The sequence below is a fragment of the Marmota marmota genome, unplaced genomic scaffold (assembly GCF_001458135.2).
Source record: "Marmota marmota marmota unplaced genomic scaffold, marMar, whole genome shotgun sequence".
Lineage (NCBI taxonomy): Eukaryota > Metazoa > Chordata > Mammalia > Rodentia > Sciuridae > Marmota > Marmota marmota.
Window position 1 is genome coordinate 8,935,106 of NW_026000240.1, and position 19,070 is coordinate 8,954,175.

General features: G+C 51.7%; 1 protein-coding gene across 1 annotated transcript in view; it reads right to left on the reverse strand.

Moving 5' to 3' along the window:
• Positions 1-776: 776 nt before the first annotated feature.
• Positions 777-19,070, reverse strand: part of Clrn1 (clarin 1) — a 34,499-nt gene continuing 16,205 nt past the window's right edge. The window contains exons 2-4 of the mRNA XM_015487291.2: positions 14,390-14,569; positions 4,246-4,539; positions 777-3,914 (exon numbers count right to left, since the gene is read on the reverse strand). Coding sequence (XP_015342777.1) covers positions 4,274-4,539; positions 14,390-14,569 — 446 coding nt within the window. The 3' untranslated portion in view covers positions 777-3,914; positions 4,246-4,273. The remainder of the gene's footprint in view (positions 3,915-4,245; positions 4,540-14,389; positions 14,570-19,070) is intronic.

Genomic DNA, 19,070 nt, shown 5'->3' on the forward strand with positions numbered 1-19,070 from the left:
GCAGAATGAGCTTGTTTTTGTCCTCAGACTAGTAGAGAATTCCAAGAGCTGGAACAAGCAGAATGAATGTGTAAATGTAGACCCTGTTGGAGCCAGGACCTGAGTCGGCGGCACCTCCTCTGCTACCAAGCCAACAGGGAGCCTGGTGACCAGCCACCAACCTGCAGGAAGGGCTCCTCTGGGCTCCACGTGCACTTTGGATCCAGAACTGTGGGCAGTCTCCATTTCAATGCTACCCGCCCAGGGGGCTGGGAGCAGCCTGCCTCCCAGAAGGAGCCAGGTGGGGCCCCCAGGGCTACCAAGACAGAAGCCCCCCACTTCCCAGTCAGCTCTCTAGATACATTTTTGAAACTCTCCTTCACATTACTGGATTAAGTAGCTTCTTAGAGAATTTGTGAAAATTGAAACTCTGGGATAATTGTTGATTTTTTTGATATGACTTAAACTGTTCAGGAATTTCACCTGATTTTTTTTCCTGACAAAAAATTTAAAAACTCTTTCTTTAATAATAAATTAAGATTTTAAAAAGAAAATAAAGTTAAGGAGTCTTGAAGGATATTTTTCTTTGCAGTCAACCAAAGATCAAGAAGACTATTTTTCTCCAGTTCTTCTATACGGCTTCCCTCATCTTCAGGGCCTGGTACCTGGCACATCAGTAGCAGATGCAAGATAAAATCTTTTTGGAATAATGAGAGGAGACACATTAATCCACATTTGGAAAGAATCCTAAAGAGGCCAGCAGCATAAGCAAAAAATATTTATTTACTCCTTAGATATTTTTGCAGAAAATCCATTCTTCTGGCTTCATCTCAGCAGGTGATGGCAGAGGCCAGAGGGCCACACAGCACCACGGAGGGTGGGGAGGCGGAGGATGCACCTGGCCTCAGGCTGTCCCCAGAGCCCTGGAGAAGCCACTGGCTGGCGGGAGTGGAGCCTTCCTGGAGAGCAGCACCTTGCTGGCCGGGTCAGGACAGGCTGGGCCAGGGCAACAAGCAACCATCTGAGCCCGGCGACTCTACAGGAATCCATTTCTCGCCCTTGTCATCCCCCAGTGCCACCACTAGGCCATCCCCTGGGAAGCCACCTCCCCTCTGCAGCCCACAGAGGACCTCCCAACTGCCCAGGCTGCAGCACCAGGGCCAGAGCAAGTGGACTGTTACATGGGTCAGTTCTCAGGGACACGTCTGAGAGTGGCCTCTCCAGCCTACACCCTGTGGGCACAGGCTCTCAGGAGGCCCACCTCCCTGGAGGCTGGGAGACTGGGAGGGCAGCCGAGCTCATGCCCAGGAGGAAGTGTGGAGAACAGGTGGCCCTGTGGCATCCGGGGAGTGGGGAGGTGGCACAAGGGGAACTAGCACCAGCAAAGGCAAGTTCACACCGGGTCCCCAGGGCCTGCGGCTGGGTGTGGACAGTCCTGCTGGTCATCGGTGGCAAGTGGAAAGATGGTGGTAAGTCCAGAGCCAACCATGGCAGCACCAGCACACGTGCCCCTGAGTCAGCTGAGACACTCTTTTTGCATATGTCACGTCCATGATAAATGGGCATCTGAAGGGTCTCCAGAACAGGGCCAGCGGTCCTGTGTGTGCTGAAGCTCATGCCTCTGGAAGGGCACCAGCTTGAGCTCCTGCAGGGCACGGCCTCCTCCACAGCCCTCTCACCTACCAGACGGGGAAGGGAGGGACAAAGGCCCTGGCTCTCTCTGCACAGTGGGATCCACAGCCAACTGTGGTGGTGGGGGGATGCTTCCCTCTCCTTCCCTCAAGGGAGGACCACCTACCTTGCAACCCACTGTCCATCGTCTTTGGAGTGGGGCCGAGGCCCTTGGACCAACGTCCTAGCCAAGAAGCCCAGTCCCTGGGGACACTCGTCTACTCATTGCCGGTGGCTGTCATAGCACCATAGCCACCCACTGCCCCCAGCCTCCAGCCTCCAAACCCCAGCCCAGGGCCTGCGGCCACTGCTGAATCTGCCGTTAGCTCTGGCGGGGGACTGGCTGGTTCCTCTGTGGGTCTTCAGACTTACCAGATAACCAGCTCTGGGTGTCACCTCTACAGGTATGTCCAGCTGGGGGCAGGGGCAGCAAAGTCTGTAAATCAAAATATAACTCCGTTTGCTTTCGAGACTCTAGGAGCTGGAGAGCAGGTGGGACCAGGAGCCCGAGGTCCAGGACGCACCACCTGCACCTGTGCCTGCTGAGTTCTGGGCCCTCCCACCCCAGGCAGCAGCAGGGTCCACCTGGAAGGACTCAGGCCGGCTCTCATGGACTCCCCTGCCACTTCTTCCTGGCGACATCATAAGTGCTGGTGTTCAGGTGACTGGTGAGAGTGGAAGGCCAGCCAAGGCACCCTGCAGGATGCCCCTGAGCCAGCAGGGGGCCCCACTTCCTCATGAGAATGCTGGCTGCCACTTTAGGGGAAGAGGCGGTCACAGCAAAATGAATGTCAGTCCCTGGGCCTTTGGTCCCCAGTCCCTGCAGAGAGGGGCGGGTGAGGGCTGGCCAGAGCCACCTCTAAGGGTGACCGCAGGCAGGACGAGAAGAGCGCGGTGTCGTGCACTGCTGCTGCGAGTGACCAGACGTCTGGTTCAGTTTGCAAGGACGTTCGGGGACTGAGACAGCCCTGCCTCTACTTCCTGCTGAGACACATTGCTGGTCAGTCTCTGAGGCCCTCATTAGATGCCGAGCGGCCACTCCAAAGTCTCTTTCTCTTTTTACAGAACAGAGAACAACTGGAGACTTGTTTTCTAAAGAAGAAAGCTTGGTGTTGGAGGACGTCTCAAGCCCCTGAGAGGAGAAAGAGGCCGCGCAGAGCCGGGCCTCAGGCACCCTTCCCGCCACCCCTGTGGCTAGAGTGTCACATTCACTTCAGCTGGACCTAGCAGGCCTACGGGCCTTGCAGCTGAACTGACCCTGGGCTTCCAGGGAGACCCAGGAGGACTGAAGATCGCAGTTCTACTGGAGACTCAGGGAGCGTTGTCCACCTGTGAGTGGCAGATCACCCAGGAGTGGCTCTCAGGATCCCAGCAGGTGCTTCCTCCTTGTAAACTGTTCCAGGAGGAAGAAGACGAAATAACACCCAGAATAACCTCCTGTGGGGCTTTTTGAGTACAGAGCACCTGTGGCCGGGGGCCGGGGGCCAGGGGGGCTAGGGCATGTTCTCTGCTCTCTGTTTTTTTTTTTTTTTTTTTTCCAGAACACTTTACTTTTTGGCACTGGGGAGTTGAACCCAAGGGTGCTCTACCACTGAGCTATACCTCCAGCCTTTTAAAAAATTTTTTACAGGGTCCCATTAAGTTGCCCGATTCGACCTTAAACTTGCGATCCTCCTGCCTCAGCCTCTGGAGTCCCTGGGAGGACTGGCGTGCAACGTTGCACCTGGCATGAGCCGTTTCTTGAGCTCAAGAGATTGAGCAGAAGGAAGGGTCTGTTTCAAGCTCAGCCGTTGGCCTTTGGTCAGCTGCAGGTCAATTTCATAGGTATTTCAGGGGAAAGTGACCTGGGTCATGTGTTGTCACAGTGAAGGACCATGGTGACACAGTGGTAGCATGGTAATCCCGGGGTAAATCTGCTTCACAGTCAGGCCTTAGTGCTGCTTAGATGCTACTGGGCCAGTCGTTTTGCATCCTGTTTGTCAACAGAAGTCACTTTTCCTGATTCGTCCTTTGGTGGTCCCAGCATTTATGTCCATTGAAAATGCTGCTGTGGGTGTGGGCAGGGCCCAGCACCGGGAGGACATTGCTCAAGTCACTGTTTCTCCTTTTTTGTCTTTTTGAGGTTTATCGATTCTGGCGTGGTTCATAAGACTGTGCTTTAAGCAAACTTAAAAAAAAAAAAAAAGTGCCTTGGTACATTTTGGAGCTGTTCATTTGATGCACTTTCATTTTAGGAAGGCAGTCGCAGCTCTGCTTTCTGGTATCTGGGGCAACAAAGATGTGACTGTATCAGAAATAGTATTTGTTTTTATGAAAATATATCCCTCGTGCCTGTTGATGGCTCGCTGATGGAACCAGCGACCTGCGCTTCTGCCCGTCCTCTCCCCGGCCTTGGCCCAGCTGGGTCAAGCACCTTTCCCCTCTCCCGGGAAACACATGCCACCCATTCCTCTGCTTCCCTCACCTTCCACCCGCATCCGCAACGCAGTGTGTAAACACCACCATGAGGGGTCTGCTGCTTTATGTTGTCAAAGGAGGGATTGTTGTCACAATCAACGGTCTCTAAAAGTGACCAAAGCAAGTCCACTTCCTTACCTGGGAAAACCACAGAGATTGTGGCTTTTCAGTACATCAAATCCGCGGCGACGTTGGTTGTCCCTGTATCTTTGGATTTTGCAAAAGGAAACTGGAATCCGGCGAGTCGTATTAGGAGCCCGTTGAGAAAGTGAACCAAGCAGCAGGTGAAAACCACCCAGAAGGAGGTGGTGTAGCTCTCCCGCTGCGTTCTGTAGGCGTATGTCCCTTCGGCATAATTTGCAATTTTTTCAGAGAGGTGGTGGATTTTCACTTCAGAGGCAAATAAGATCATGACAAGACAGCCACAGGAGCCTGCGACAGAAGGGACAGACACACGTTGGACAGAGAGCCCCTGCATGCAGGGGACAGAGAAGAGGGTCAATGAGCCAAGCAGGGACACTTTCCACCATCATCCTCACCCTCTTCCTTCCACAAGCATCTGGATCATTGCAAATCTGAGATCAGCAGCCTGATTCTCTAGCCCACAGGTGGTGGTGCTGGTGACAGGCCCGGGCTTCCCCTTAGAAAGGTTACCATGACCCCTCCAGCTCCAAACTGGCCACAGCAGCCAGAGGAGCACCTGCCTGTCACTTCCCTGTCACTCATTGGTAGCTGTGGGTGAGATTCGGTTGGCAGGGCACATCTTCTTTTGTTTGTTGCTGGATTCCAGGTTTTATCTGGGCTCATGGCTGTCTTGAATTAAAATCTTATGTGGTTGAGATGAGGGTGACTGAGATGTAGGGCTGGAAAGTTTTCTTGAAGCGTAAGATATAAGGGACCTACTCTGTCTTCCCCACTTGCTCTTCCCTGTAATTGAAATATGGACGCAACAGTTGGAGCACCAGCAGACATTTTGGACCAGGTGGCCTCAGAATGGAAAAATAAGAAAGGAAGAATATGGACCCCAGACATCTAAAGCTACCAGATCACCCCTGACCTTAACCTCTAGGCTTCCATGTGGGAGGAAAATAAACATTAATGTCGTTTAGTTCATTGTTATTATCTCCCTGTCACTCATTGGTAGCCTAATCCAACCTCAATGCAAGTGTGATCTGGGTAAGATCTCTGTAGGGTGGGGTGTCCCACACTGTGTAGAGCCTGGAAACCTGGAGGGGTGGTCTCCCCTGAGTGGGAAGGACAGGAGACCCTCGATGGCTGGTCTTCTCCAGGGGCAGAAGCAGGTGGGAGCAGGGTGGATGGCCAGGCCCACAGGGCTTCCACGGGTACTGCTGTACCCCGGGTTGCCGGGAAGAGAGTGCAGACTATAGGACACTGGCCGAGATGGGTTTCTGACTCAGGTTAAGCCAACTTCCATTTACTGTGTAAAGTGGGCAATTTGAACCCCGAGTGTCAGTTTCCTGGTCCATTCCAGGTGGTTAGCACAGTGCGCGTGACTGGCGTGTGGCCCTGGTGCGGGAGTGCTCACCATGACCCCTCACCCACCCCGCCCACTCCAGGAGCACTTGAGTCTGCCAAGGTGGACTCCCACTGTGTACCCAGTGCCTCGGGCCCCAGGTACCCTGCCCTTCAGCTCACATTCTGTGAGAAAGGCAGACGCTTTGCCTTTTTCAACTATAGCTGATGCCACCACCCTGGGAGCAGGGCGTGTGGCTGCAGCTCCCAACCGTTAATTCACTCATTCATTTCTTCCATCACAGGCCAAGGTCAGGAGGGTGGTGGAGACTTAGAACATTCAAGAAGAGACTCTTGGTTTCTGTGCTTGCAGAAGATGATTGTCAAGGGCAGCTATGGTGTCCCCAGAGCTCAGCTGCAAGGTCTGGAGGAGAAAGCCTGGGCCGTGCCCTTAGCCTAATCAGAGAGTCAATCCTGGTATGAAGGTAGGTGGGTGTGGCTGGAGGAAGAGGCTCACGGGGCACCTGGCTGCAGGGCCCATATTTGTATCCAGCAAGCGGAGACCCCTCTCTGCTGCCTGGTCACTATGGGAACCGCTTCCCTCTGCCATACTCTCCTACCATAATGTTCAGCCTCCCCCTCGAGCCCAGGGAATGGAGCCAGCCACTTGTGGACCAAGACCTCTGAAACCAGAAGCCCTAAATAATCTTTTCCTCCTCTACAATTCTGGTCGGGTCTTTCAGTCGCAGCAGTGAAAAAGTTGACCAAAAAACAGTGGCCAAGCCAGGAACGCAAAACACCTGGAAAACTAGCCACACGGTATGGTGCAGGGGTTGGTGCCATTACCAAGAGGCGGGCAGCACCAGCACTAGCACCAGGATGCTGCCTGAGAGGTGACCAGAAGGAGCCACAGGAGTTGGCCTTGCAGAGAGAGATGGCCCCATGGAGGACAGGGCAGGGCAGGGCAGCGCAGGACAGGACAGGGCAGGCACAGTAGTGCTCATGCCAGGGTTGGCCCCATGTCTTTCCTCAAGGTCAGGGTTGTGTGAGGATGGACAGAAAAGCTGATCTTACTTTCTTTTTCCTTAGGGTTCCATCTGGGACCGCATCTGGGACCAGTGCATCAACTTGGTCACCGCCCTGCAACACCCCAGCAGTCAAATGATGCGATGTCCTTAAAACCTCCCTTTTCCTCAGTAAGATTTGTCAGCCTAACTATTTTTGTATTCCAGGCTTCAAACCAAAGCTCTCCCTTGCAGAACCATACTCTTCCTTTATTGTCAGATCCCAACAGAAAGGCCACCGCGCTGTGCTCTCTTTATCTTTTATTTGAAAATTGTGGTGAAAAGCCGCTGCTTTTACCCTAAGAGCTCCCTTTGTCTGCGGAGATGGGGATTTCAGACGCAGCCAGCACTGTTTCCCTAGTGTCTGAAAGGGAAATTCAGGCTCGGTTTCCTTTTCACGTTGTTAAATATTTTAAAGGTTCTACTTTGTTAAGGAGACAGCGTTGTGAGCCTGCATTTCAAAGTCCTCAGGTGGAAGTCACTGGTCACGTCTGGGACTCAGAGCCTTTGGCTGTGACCGGCCTGTGAGGTGAGGAGGCCCAAGACGGAGCACTGGTCCAGGAGATCCGAGATGGGCTGGGACTCCGCTCTGGACCCGGGTCAACCCTGAGGTCACTCTTGTTGCCTCAGAGGCAGAGGAGGGCAAGCAGGGCAGGCCTCTGACGCCCTGTCCATGACTGCCCAGAGACCCGAGGGAAAGCGAGCTCCGTGCGGATTTGGGATATTTTCCCTCTTCTCTGTCCACTCCATAAAAGGACCATGGGATCAAGGAAAACTGTGACTTGCAGATGAAAAGATGCACATGGAGACTCTGAGTGCCCGCTGCAGGGGACATGGGTGGTGGGTGACGGCGAGAACAGGGCTTTGCACATTTCCAGCCCTCAGACTTGGCAAGAGGGCTCCTGCGTGGGTCCCACACTCGGGGGGCTGCTCTGCTCCTCTGCTAGAGAGGTCTCCCCTGCCCCCACAGGGTGAGAACTCCTCCAGGTCGGTAGGACATGGCCCTCTGGAGAGCTTGAGCTGCACAGACCACGCTCCTGGGACCCTGGGCTCGGTTCCCCCAGAGCCCCGAGCCCATTCCAGGGCTGGCATGGAGCCTCCCCTGGGTCAAGCCCTCCCTCCCGAGGGCAGGGGAAGGTGCTGCACTTGGCTAAGGACTCAGGTGGCCAAGGAGTCGCTGTTGGAAGGGAGTGAGTGCCTGGGGCTTGGCTGAGCCGTGGAATGTCCGCACATGGGCTCCAGGCCCTTCACCTGGACAGGCCAGGCAGGGGTGAGCGTGGACAGTGCCGAGGCCGGCTCAGCTCAGCATTCCCAGGCTTGAGAATTCCTTGCATCTAGCCTTCCGTCTCCTTCTGGAGGGGTGTTTCTCAAGGTAGAAGGAGAGAGAACCCTTTACAGTTGGTTAGCTTGAAACCTTTAAAAGCTTAGACACTCGGGACGTGGGTCTTCTTTTGCACTGTTTCCTGCAGCCTCTCGAATGTCAGGACTGGCCTGTGCTTCTCTCCCTTCCCTTGTTATCTGTGTATGTCAGGAGCCCGACTCAGCTTCCCAAACCAGCATTTTGGGAAGGCTACTGGGCCTTGCTTCAGCTAGAGCTGGGAGCAGACCAGATTACAAGGCCACGTACACTGCCCAGAGTCGCACCCAACGACCCGCAGCGTTTCCCCATCCTCTGGTTTCTCCACCATCTGGCTGGTGCTTGTAGCTGGTCCTCCCAGCCCCCTCGAATGGCGCTGATTACTGAGTTAATTCCTGACTAATGGGACTGCTGAGTCACAGGGCTGTCACACTGTGAGTGCCCAGGCAATTACCAAACACTGGAGGTCTGCTAGGCACTGCACCCGGAAGGCCCCTGGCAGCTGCCTGGGTCCATGGTACCGGGCGCCTGCCCTTGCAGCCCTTGCACACAGGTACTGGGTCCCAACAGTGAGACAGCTGCTCCTTGATCCCTGAGTGTGACTGGGCTTTCTGGGTGGGGACAGTCTGCCAGGCTCACTGGGGTCCTGGGATGCTGTGGCCCAGGCCCTCTGGGGGCCTCTGAGATTCTATCCTATCATCACTAAACTCATATTTGGAAAATCATTAGCATTCCAATTCCTCTTAAAGTCATGACCAATATTTCCAGAGTGAGAAGACGTCACCTTTCAACTCTGACAGATGACAGACTAAGAGGCATTCCATTTCCAAGACAATGTGGTAAGCTGATCATCGGCTTCTTTAAGGACCCCCAAGAGATGACAGAAAGGGTACAGCTCTGCAGGTATAAGTGCTGATTTTCTGGAAAATTACACAATCTCTCTAGAAAGCCTGTAATCATAGGTGAGCAGGGTGAAGTAGCCTTCCCAGGGGAAGTGGGTCCAGCTCCGCCTGCCTTCAGAGAGCATTGGTCCATCCAGAAAGGGCAGGTAGTGGCGGGCAGTTAAGCCAGTCAGTACTGACCAGGAGGCGAGTGCTTTGGCCACGTACTTCCACAGTACAGAGCGGGGAGAGGAGGAGCCTCGCTGAGGGGCACTCTTCCTCCTGGTCCCCTGCTCTAGACTGTCCAAGAGCCCACACTGACCTAAAATTTCCGAAAGCCTTGTTAAGGAGAAGGGCAACTAACAAAGAAGAAATGGTTTCAAATCTCCATCTAATTTGAATGGATTTTTAGAAAAGAAGAATGTCCATTGTTCCCAGGAGCAGGGCAGTGTCAAAGGTTTCTTTGGAGGATGCAGTGAAGACCTGGGGTGGACTCCTAGTGACACAAAGGGGAAGGCAGCTTTTGGAACAGGGCAAGCCTCTCGCAACCATGGCAGACAGAGACCGGGCATCTCCTTGCACAAGATCGTGGCTGGGCCCTGGGCAAAGCCACACAAACCCGGCACTGCCATTGCAGCTCAGCCTGAGTGACCGGAACCACAGTGCTCTCTTGACACTGCAGCTTCACGGTGGCCACGGGTGTGGAAGGGGACTCCTTGCCCTGGCTCATGGCTGACATTACCCCTCCATTCCTTCTGAGCCTCTTTTCAAAGGTCTGTGCTGCGACAGGTAGGACACTCTCGTTGCTGGCTTTTCCGTGCCTGGACATCCCTGACCATCCCTCTCAGACTCCTGAACAACAGCTCCTTCCTAAGGACTGAAGTGGAAGTAAGATGTAGGCTTTTCCCACTACCAATTGCAGGACAATGTCCCTTGGGTGAGTTGGGCACACCACAGAGGACAGGGTATGGTGGATTCTAAAACTGACACAGGATAGGAACATCCGTCTGTTTTGGGACTGTTTTTCATTTTCCTGTCTTTGTGCTACATATATGACTGTGCCGTAGCTGTACTGACCAAAATCAGGCCGTACCAAGGGCACCCCCTCTAAAGACAGGCAGCAATTTTATGTGTTTGCCTTGCTTGATAGAACTCATAACAGGAGGCCAGAATTTGTCCAGATTTTCGTGGTTTTCACTGTCCCCTGAAGGCCTGAGCCATCTCACGCCATCCTTGGAGAATACTCATTGAACTACCATGTTCTGCCACCAACCCATGGAAGACTCCCCACTGCAGGTCCAGCCGAGACTTTGACACCAACCAACTGGGAAGCTTTGAGGAGGTGCAGACAAAAGGCGCACACTCAGTCCCCGCCCCATGCTGCTTTCCCCAGCCACCCACCCTGTCTACTCTCAAAGGTGACCACATTTGACCAAACCCACTGGTGACCAGTACTTCTGAACCACATCCCTCTGGCTCTGCCCAGGCCGTTCTGCTAGAGGTTCACCCTCCCTATGTGGTGGCACCCGTTCCCACCGCTCCACATGACATCTACCTCCCGACAACGCCTGGTTTTTGTCTTTCATCTTGACCTCTTCTCTGGGCTCTGGACTCAGAGCTGACCGTCTTCTCAACAGCTGCCCTTGGCCATCTCACGGCATCTCAGGCTCTGCATGTCCCAGGGAGAACATCTGATTTCTATTGAAGCTCATGTCTCTGCACTGTGCTTATGCTGAGCCTGTTCCTCCCTTGTCCCATCCATCCTGGTCAGTGCCACCACTATCTACTGAGCCAGCTACCTGAAAACTCTTTTAGGTCCACTTTCAGGATGTTTTTAGAATCCCTTCATCTTTCTCCATTTCTGACACAGTAGCATCGGCTTCTACCAGACATTGTTTGAAGAGACAAGTCACCTATCACATATCTTCGTCATGCCTCAGGATGTCAGGGCCCTGTCCAGCAGGGAAGTGGACATCTGAAGGCATGGTCCTAGCGTGACTTTGGCACAAAGAAAGGGGGAGCTTAGGGAACATGGGGGGCGGGGAGAGTGGGAGGAGGAAGAGAGAAGGCAGCAGCTTTCTTCTGCTGGCTGAGCAAGGCCACCTGGGCCATCCTGATGAGACAAAGAGGGAGTGCTACAGTCTAGAAGTGAGGTGTCCCCAAAGCTCCCATGTGGGCATGCAGGAAGCTTAGAGTGGAATGACTGGCTCTGAAGCCTTAACCTCATGAGTGCATTTATCCTCTATAGGGATCACCTGGGTGGTGACTATAGGCAGGTAGGATGTGGCTGGAGGAGGTGGGTCCTGGGGGTGACTCGGTGGCATCTATTTTGTTCTTGGTGAGCAGAGCTCTCTCTCTCTTGCTTCCTGACCTGCTTTTCTCCACCACACCCTTTGGCCATGATGTTGGCCTTTCTCTGGGGCCCAAAGCCATGCGGTCAGCTGGCCATGGACTGAGATTTCTGAAACCATGAACCCCAAATAATCTTTTCCTCCTCCAAAATTGTTCTTGTCAGGTCTTTTGGTCACAACAACCAGAAACACTGATGAAAGCAAGGAGGAAGCCCCATTGAACACAGCCGTATTCACACCTCAGATAAGGCCCCTAATGTCCTGGCCTGCAGGGTGTGACCGTCCACTCACAACTGGAGGTCAGGTGAGTGCTGTGAAGTTCCGCCCTTCTGCAGTGAGGTGTGAAGCTGGGACGTGTGACATCATGACTTCAGGTGAACACTTCCCAGCACCGGGCTTCTGGGGGCTGTATATGGACTTAAGGGGAAGGAGGTGCTCTGTGCCCCAGGAGTCACAAGCCGTTGGTCCACCTGACCCTCAGGCACATTTGGTGGCCATGCACAGTCTTTCCAAACGTACTGGAAACTTCGGTATTTAGAAATAAGTTGGGAAGGCTGGAAGAGCCCTGCAGCCTGAAACCCCAGGCTTCACCCTCGGCAGGTAGCAGAGCTGAGACGGCTCCTCCCTCTGGGCTCTCCTGTCTCCCACCGTGACTCCCACTCCTACTGAGCACCTGCTTTGCCTTTCCAGCTCCAGATGATGAGACAGGGTGAGCACAGGGCTGGTGGTTCCCGCCTGCACCCCTGCACCCAGTTCTCCTGGCATCAGACTTTGCCAAAAGCAAAGACCTAAAATTGTGCATCTCCAAGGCATCTTGCTGCTCAGTGCTGCTAGTCGGTTCTGATCAACCACCAGAACTGTCCAGTAGCCTGTCTCCCAGGGGCGGTTGAGCGGTTCACCCAGATGCTGGAGCGCTGCGTGGCTGTGCCGTGGACAAGCTGTGGCCTCTCTGCTTCAGCCGGCTTGGCTCTGCTCTTCTCTGGACACCAGATCCACCCTCCCCAGACCAGTCCCACCTGTCAGCTGCTTCCAGTTAGACTCTGGGTGACGTGAGCACCAGGGAGAGGGGAGACGGAGAGGAAAGGAGAGCCCCCTCCATCTGCTCACAGTTCTGCATGGTGCCCCAGGAACAGGACCGTCCCTGGCCTCCAACCCTGGGGAGTAGCCCAATGCTCCCACCTGGATTTGCCTCCTGGCCACACCTGGGGTCCACGCCTCTTCTGCCCTGGCTGCAAACCCTGGATGTCCTTGGAGATACGGCATCACGTTCCTGGTCCCACTGCCTCTGGGACCTGCACTGTCTAGTGGCTCAGGGAACCTCTCCTTCTGGACTTAGCTTTTCAAGTCAACAAACATCAAATTGTTCTCTGTGAGAGCTTCATGCTGGGGGCGTCTGCCATAGACAGAAAGATGAGCAGGCCTTAGACTCTGCCCTCATCGGGAAATCGCCAACTGTACCTCTTCACACTGCTCTGTGCTTGTGACAGACATGAGAAACCTGTGCAGACTCCCCCTGGAGAGACTCTGCTTTGAATAGGTGAATATGAATGGGTGAGGCTAAGAGGTGACACTGCATGCTAAGGTGAACCAGCCCTGGGGACTGCAGAGCTTGGCCTCCTAGATGGGACCCATGCAGGTCTGTAGCTGGGGTTGCACCCTGGGCAAAGGGAGAAGCGTCAGGATGAGCAGGGGCCTCGTGCCCGCTGACTAGTGACTGGCAGTCAAGGGCAACCTCAGGGAGGAAGGACTCGTCCACCAGGGATTGTTGGCTGATGTGAGTGGTCATCGCTGTATGACATCAGCAATGAAATTAGTTCCTTCTGGAGAATATGGTCAAGTGCTGAACCATTTTGCAAGTTTAGACTGGGGTAAAATCAGAGCTCTCCTGTGGAAGAACAGCCACATATGAACTAGGTATCTTATTTCCGTTTTCTCATCTCCTTCTCCTCCTCACTAATATGCCGTAAGCATGCTGTGGCGCGGCCTGCACCTTCTATTCACCAGCTCTGGAGATGTAGTAGCACATGTTTATCAGGGAGCGAATTTCTGGGTCTGGAGTTCCTCCCTGCCCAGGTGCCCCTGACATCAGGCTGTGGCAACGCATGTGCGGGGAGACACCAGCCCCTTACCCTTTTAGATGGTATTTATTCATTCTTCTGATTTTGAATAAATAAAAGCACATCATGGAATAGTTAGAAATAGTGACAACTGTGAGCAAAAATAAAAACCACACCAATCAATTAGACTGCCCCCTCCCACCCGGGCATACACAAGGAGGCCCCATGAACATAGCGAGAGATGGGCAATACACACAGACGTATATGAAGTTCAGTGTGCATTTTTTATATGTTCATCTCTCAATTATATATACACAGTCAAACTGGGCTTACAATGTTTATATGTTTATAAAATCTTTCTGGTTTTTTTTTTACTTAACATTTAAAATGACTTTATTTTATTTATTTATTTTCATGTGGAGCTGAGGATGGAACCGGTGCCTGGTATGTGTGAGGCAACGCTCCACCATTGAGCCCCAGCCCAGCCCTTACTTAACATTTTAATACTAGCATTTATTCTCTTGATCATATGTTCAAACTTATGATGACGGCATCACAGTCATTCATACAGACTTCTGCAATGTCTCCACTGAACTCCACAGTGTTGGACAATGTTTTAGTTGACCTTTTGTGAACAGAACACCCAAGAAGAACAGCGCTGGGGCTCAGGTTTCCGGGTCTCCATCCACTGCTCTGGGCCTGCATGAGGCAGAGCGTCTGGTGGCAGGGCCCAGGGAGGACAGCTGCCAGCTCCTGGAGGGTCAGGAAGTAGAGGTGGGGGAAGGGGCCGGAGGGAAGATTCCCCCTCAGGCCTCAGGGACCCTCCCTCCTCCAGCCCTGCCTACAGTTACTGCCCAATCTGCCCTTCAAATCAGGATGGACCAATTAGGTCACAGTCTTATCCTCTAATTATTTTGCTTCTGAATAGTCAGGCATTAACAGGAGACTGAGGGATGCCTCATAGCCGACCATAACACATGCTTCTACCACATTTGCTGTCATGGATCACACGACAGTGAACATCCACATGTATATAACTTTATACCTTTTGACACATTGAAAAGCATATTTGCATTTGGAGGTAGGATTTTTTACTTACCTGAAATGAAACTCAGAAGATACAACCCAAGGGGCCCATGCAGGGTCTCAAAGGGTTTGCCAAAAGCATTGTACATGAAGAGGGCAGTCCCCGCCATGGTCACAACCGTCAGGATCGTGGAGAAGAGAATGACATTGACATGGATGCTCACTGGGATGGCTTTGAGCAAGTCTGGGAAAACTGAAGGCAAACCAAGAATTAGAATTCCATGATTGGTATTCTGCAAGTGTAAGCTTAGAAGTTAAATCCCTTTCCAGGCGCGGTGGCACACGCCTGTCATCCTGGTACCTTGGGAGGCTGAGGCAGGAGGATCGCGAGCTCGAAGCCAGCCTCAGCAAAAGTGAGGTACTAAGCAGCTCAGTGAGACCCTGTCTCTACATAAAATACAAAATACGGCTGGGGATGTTACTCAATGGTTAGTGCCCTGAGGTTCAATCCCTGCTACAAAAAATAACAATAATAATAATAATTAAATTAAATCCCTCTTCTTTTTTATAAATTTTTTGAGCATTTCTAATATCACTAAAATCTTGTTAATGAGTATGTTCTTACTAATTTATGAGGAGTTTACAAGAAGATTTAAAGACAGCACCATTGTATTGAATTCACCTGTAAAAACTGGCAAAGGGGAGATTTGAGGGAGTCTTTTTTTCTGTGCTTGGTCATATGTAATTGCTTAAAGAAATTAAGTGCTGGCTTTATAAATCAAAACCATATCGTTTGATGACCAAACTTTTAATGACATTCCTCAGTAATAATTTTTTAAAATCTCCCTTAACTTGTAATGACATTTTATGTTTGAGGATATTTGGGGGAATTCAAATTATCAGGAGGTTTGTATATTTTCTTTGTTATGAAAAAATTAAAAAATTGGTTCCTAGCCCACACCAAGATTAAAGAATGGGGTATTTTCAGTCAACTTCAATATTTTGATGTAGCACAAAGCTGTGGGAAAATAATTTCTGGTGCTACAAGAAATATTTTCCATTTAGAAACCACGCCAAATCTGTTTCTAGACTTTGTGTTCAGGGCAAGTTTTTCTTGTCTGCAGAGGAAATGAAATATCTTATAAATGTACGACTTCCTTTATCGGGTGAGGGATCGGTATGCTTGCCATCAGCAAAACTGGCAGATAATCTGGGGAAGGTCAGTTTATTTTGGTTTTACAACCATTCATTAAATGGTTAATTTATTGAGCACCTACTAAATGCCAGGCACTGTTCTAGGTCTTGGAAGTGGAGGCTTAGAACAAGATAGACAAGGTCCCTGTTGTCTCACAGAGCTTATTACCTAGTGAGAGTTAGCAAGCAAACAAATGTGCAGGTGATATCTATAGAGCATGAAAATGCATACACAGCAAATTCACTTCCAGGAGTCTATCCTACGAACATTTTTGCATGTGAATCCAATGAAGTATTACAAAGGTAATCATTGCAGCATTTTTTGTAATAACAAAATTTTGGAAATACTTCACGTGACCAGCAAAGGATTCTTAGTCCGTCACCATGAGTGAAGCACATCCGTAAGAACAGATTGGGATTATCATCAAAATGTGGTGTTAGACGGAAAAACAGACCAAACAAATAAAAGAAAATGTACATCACTCCGCCATTTGGAGAAAACCCCCGGGGGAACGTACATGGTGACAAATAAGTATTCAAGCAGTCATCTGATTTAGTTCTCCCAACGACCCCATGAGACAGGTACTGTCGTCAACCCAAGGCACAGGAATTATGTTCTGTGCCCAAGACTTATGCTCAGTAAGTTCAGAGCAGGGTTTGAACTCACCTCCTCCCTCCTGCCCCCACTACATCAGCCTCAGGGGCTGTTGTGTGTACTGAACCTCAGGATTTCCAGAAGCCACTCCCCACACTGATAACCTGGCTTCTGGGAAGAGAGACAAGGGGCATTTCACTATGTACCTGTCTTGTGCTGTTTGGGGGAGGAAAGGGTTGACATTGCTGCAAACATTATCTATTCATACTTTTTTAATAATTAAAATTTTTAAAACCTGTGACTGTCATAGATTAAAAGAAACTTAAGAGGCATGTTGACCAAATACCATGTGTGCAGATGGTGGCTGTGGTTTGTGACTCGAACCAGACACATATAAAGAGACAATTTTGATACAACTATGGACAACTGAATGGGGACTGGGTATTAGATGATATTTCATAGTTAACGTTGATTTTATTGATGCTATTAATGGTTTGTAGTTGTGGTTTTTCTAAAGTTCTTATGTTAGAAATGGGTTAGATGATGGATGGATGGACGGATGGTTGGATGGATGGATGGATGGATGGAGATAAAATCAAGCGCGTCCTCGGCTCTACCTGGAGGCTGGGGCAGTGCAACGTGGAGGCTGAAGTTCAGGTGCTGAGCTGCTGGTGGCTGTGGCCGCCATGGTGCACGCTGCCTCTTTCCAGGGCATCACAGTCTTTTCTAACTGTGACTTTTTCTCTTTCCTCCCTTCCTTCCTTCCTGTTCTGGGACTGACCTCAGGACCCTGTGTGGCCCTGTGCCAGGCAAGCCACGGAGTCACACTGCCCTGGGCATCGCAGGCGTGAATTTCCAGGTGCAGCTGGTCTTGTGCCCAGAACCCTGTGCTCTGGCACTGCCCACTACTGACTCAGTGCAACCAACCCAGCTGTGACCCTCACAGCTGGTCCTCACAGTTGGCCAGCTACAGACTTCATTTTTACCAGCAGTTGTTCAAAACCGCTCACCTCCATCTCCCCACCTGTGGAAAATGTGGTGACCTCCCTGTGACAGTGTTTCAGTCAGCTGCTTCGCTGCAGTGAATAAATGACCCTCCAGAACAATTTTAGGGAAGAAAAGTCTATTTGATGGCCATGGTTTCAGAGTCTTAGTCCATGGACAGCAGGCTCCATTCCTGGGGCTCAAGGTGAAGCAGACGTCATGGTGCGAGAGTGTGGCAGAGGGAGGCAGCAAGAGAGGAGGGGGGGAGAGAGAGTGGGGGAGAGAAGGAAAGAGGGGAGAGAGGGGAGGGGAGAGACAGGGGAAGGAGGGGAGAGAAAGGGGAAGGGAGGGAGAGAGAGGGAGAGGGAGATGGAGAGAAGGAAAGGGGGAGGGAGAGGGAGGAAAAGAGGGGGAGGGAGAGAGAGTGAGGGAGAAAAGGAAAGAGGAGCAGAGACAGGAGAGAGGAGAGAGGGGGAGGGAGAGAGGGAGGGGAGGGAGAGAGAGGGAGAGGGGGATGAGAGAAGGAGAGAAGGAGGGAGAGAAGGGGAGGGGAGAGGGGGAAGGGAGAGAGGGGGAAGGAAAGAGGGAGGGAGGGGAGAGAAGGAAAAAGGGGGAGAGAGAGAGGGAAGGGAGGCGGAGGGAGACAGAAAGGGTCTCCACTGCCCGATACACAGCTGCACCCCAAAGCCTCCCCCCATCCACACCTGCCACCTCAGTTACCTCAGTCACCGTCAGGGATTAGTTAGCTGATCAGCTCAAGGCTCCCCAAACTCAGTCATTTCCCCCAGAACCCTCTCCAATTGTTGACACGTGAGCACATCTGAGCCCTAGCAGAAAGGGTGCGAGGAGAGGCCTCTCTAGGAATGAGGGGTTATGAATGGAAACATGTGGGTACAGGTGGCTCTGTCAGTGTCCTGTGCAGGGGAGCCGGGGCAGACACCAGTCCAGAGCCTTTAACCCCTGTGAGGCCTTTGGGATTCCCACTCGGGTCAGGAGATCACCCAGCGGGACACTGAGCCCCACTATCCCCCTCACCTTGGGTCAGGTTCCTCCTCCTCCTCCTCTTCTTGAAACCAGAAGTCCCTGCCCATGATGATAAACCAGGACTCTGGGACACTAGGGTGGCCCTCCCTGATTGAAGCCCAGAGCAGACAGTTCAGAGCCACATGGGAGGCTGCCCTGGGAGGGGACAGGCTCCAACTTGTGGAGGAGGCGGCCCTGCTTGGCCTTCTGCCCCTTCAGGGTTCATATTACAACACAGAAGGACATGGACTCCTGGGTCTGTGGCAGAGTGTCCCTAACCCGCAGGTCACTTCTGACCTCCAGATATGACTTGTGAAAGGGAGCTATTTGCTGGAACAGGCAGCCGGTGGCCTGTGGGGAACATGGCTCTAGCCTGTGTGTTCTGACACTCTCTTCTGTTCCCTTATCACTGGTGTCCCACACTCTCCGTACCCTGGTCTCCTCCTCCTCCAACCACCCCAGTCACCCCTCTCTTCATTCTCACAAAACATCTTCAAAGAGCCATATATGAATAATTACACGAAGAATAAAATGACCACCAATAACCACAGAGCACTTGTTCTACTCCAGGTCCTTTACACGTATTGCATGAATGGACACATTCAACTCCTCCAGGATGAGTAAGGTATTATTTTTATCTTCAATCTATAGATTTTTTAAAATCAAGGCACAGAAAACTTAAGTAACTTGCCTGAAGTCACACAGTGATATTGCTGCCTTTGCTTTTATTCCTCCCACCCACCTCATTTTTAAGATTAAAGTTAACACAATGAAAAAAAATTCTTCCTTATTAGTTCTGTAGGTTTTAAACAATGCACAAAGTTGTGTAACCATCACCACAATCAAGATATAGAACAACCCCCACTCCAAAGACTTGCCCCAGTCCCACTTCTGCGCGTGTAACTGAAAGAATGTCTGTGTGCATCCCAAAGCCATTGTGCCATTCACCTTCCCACCA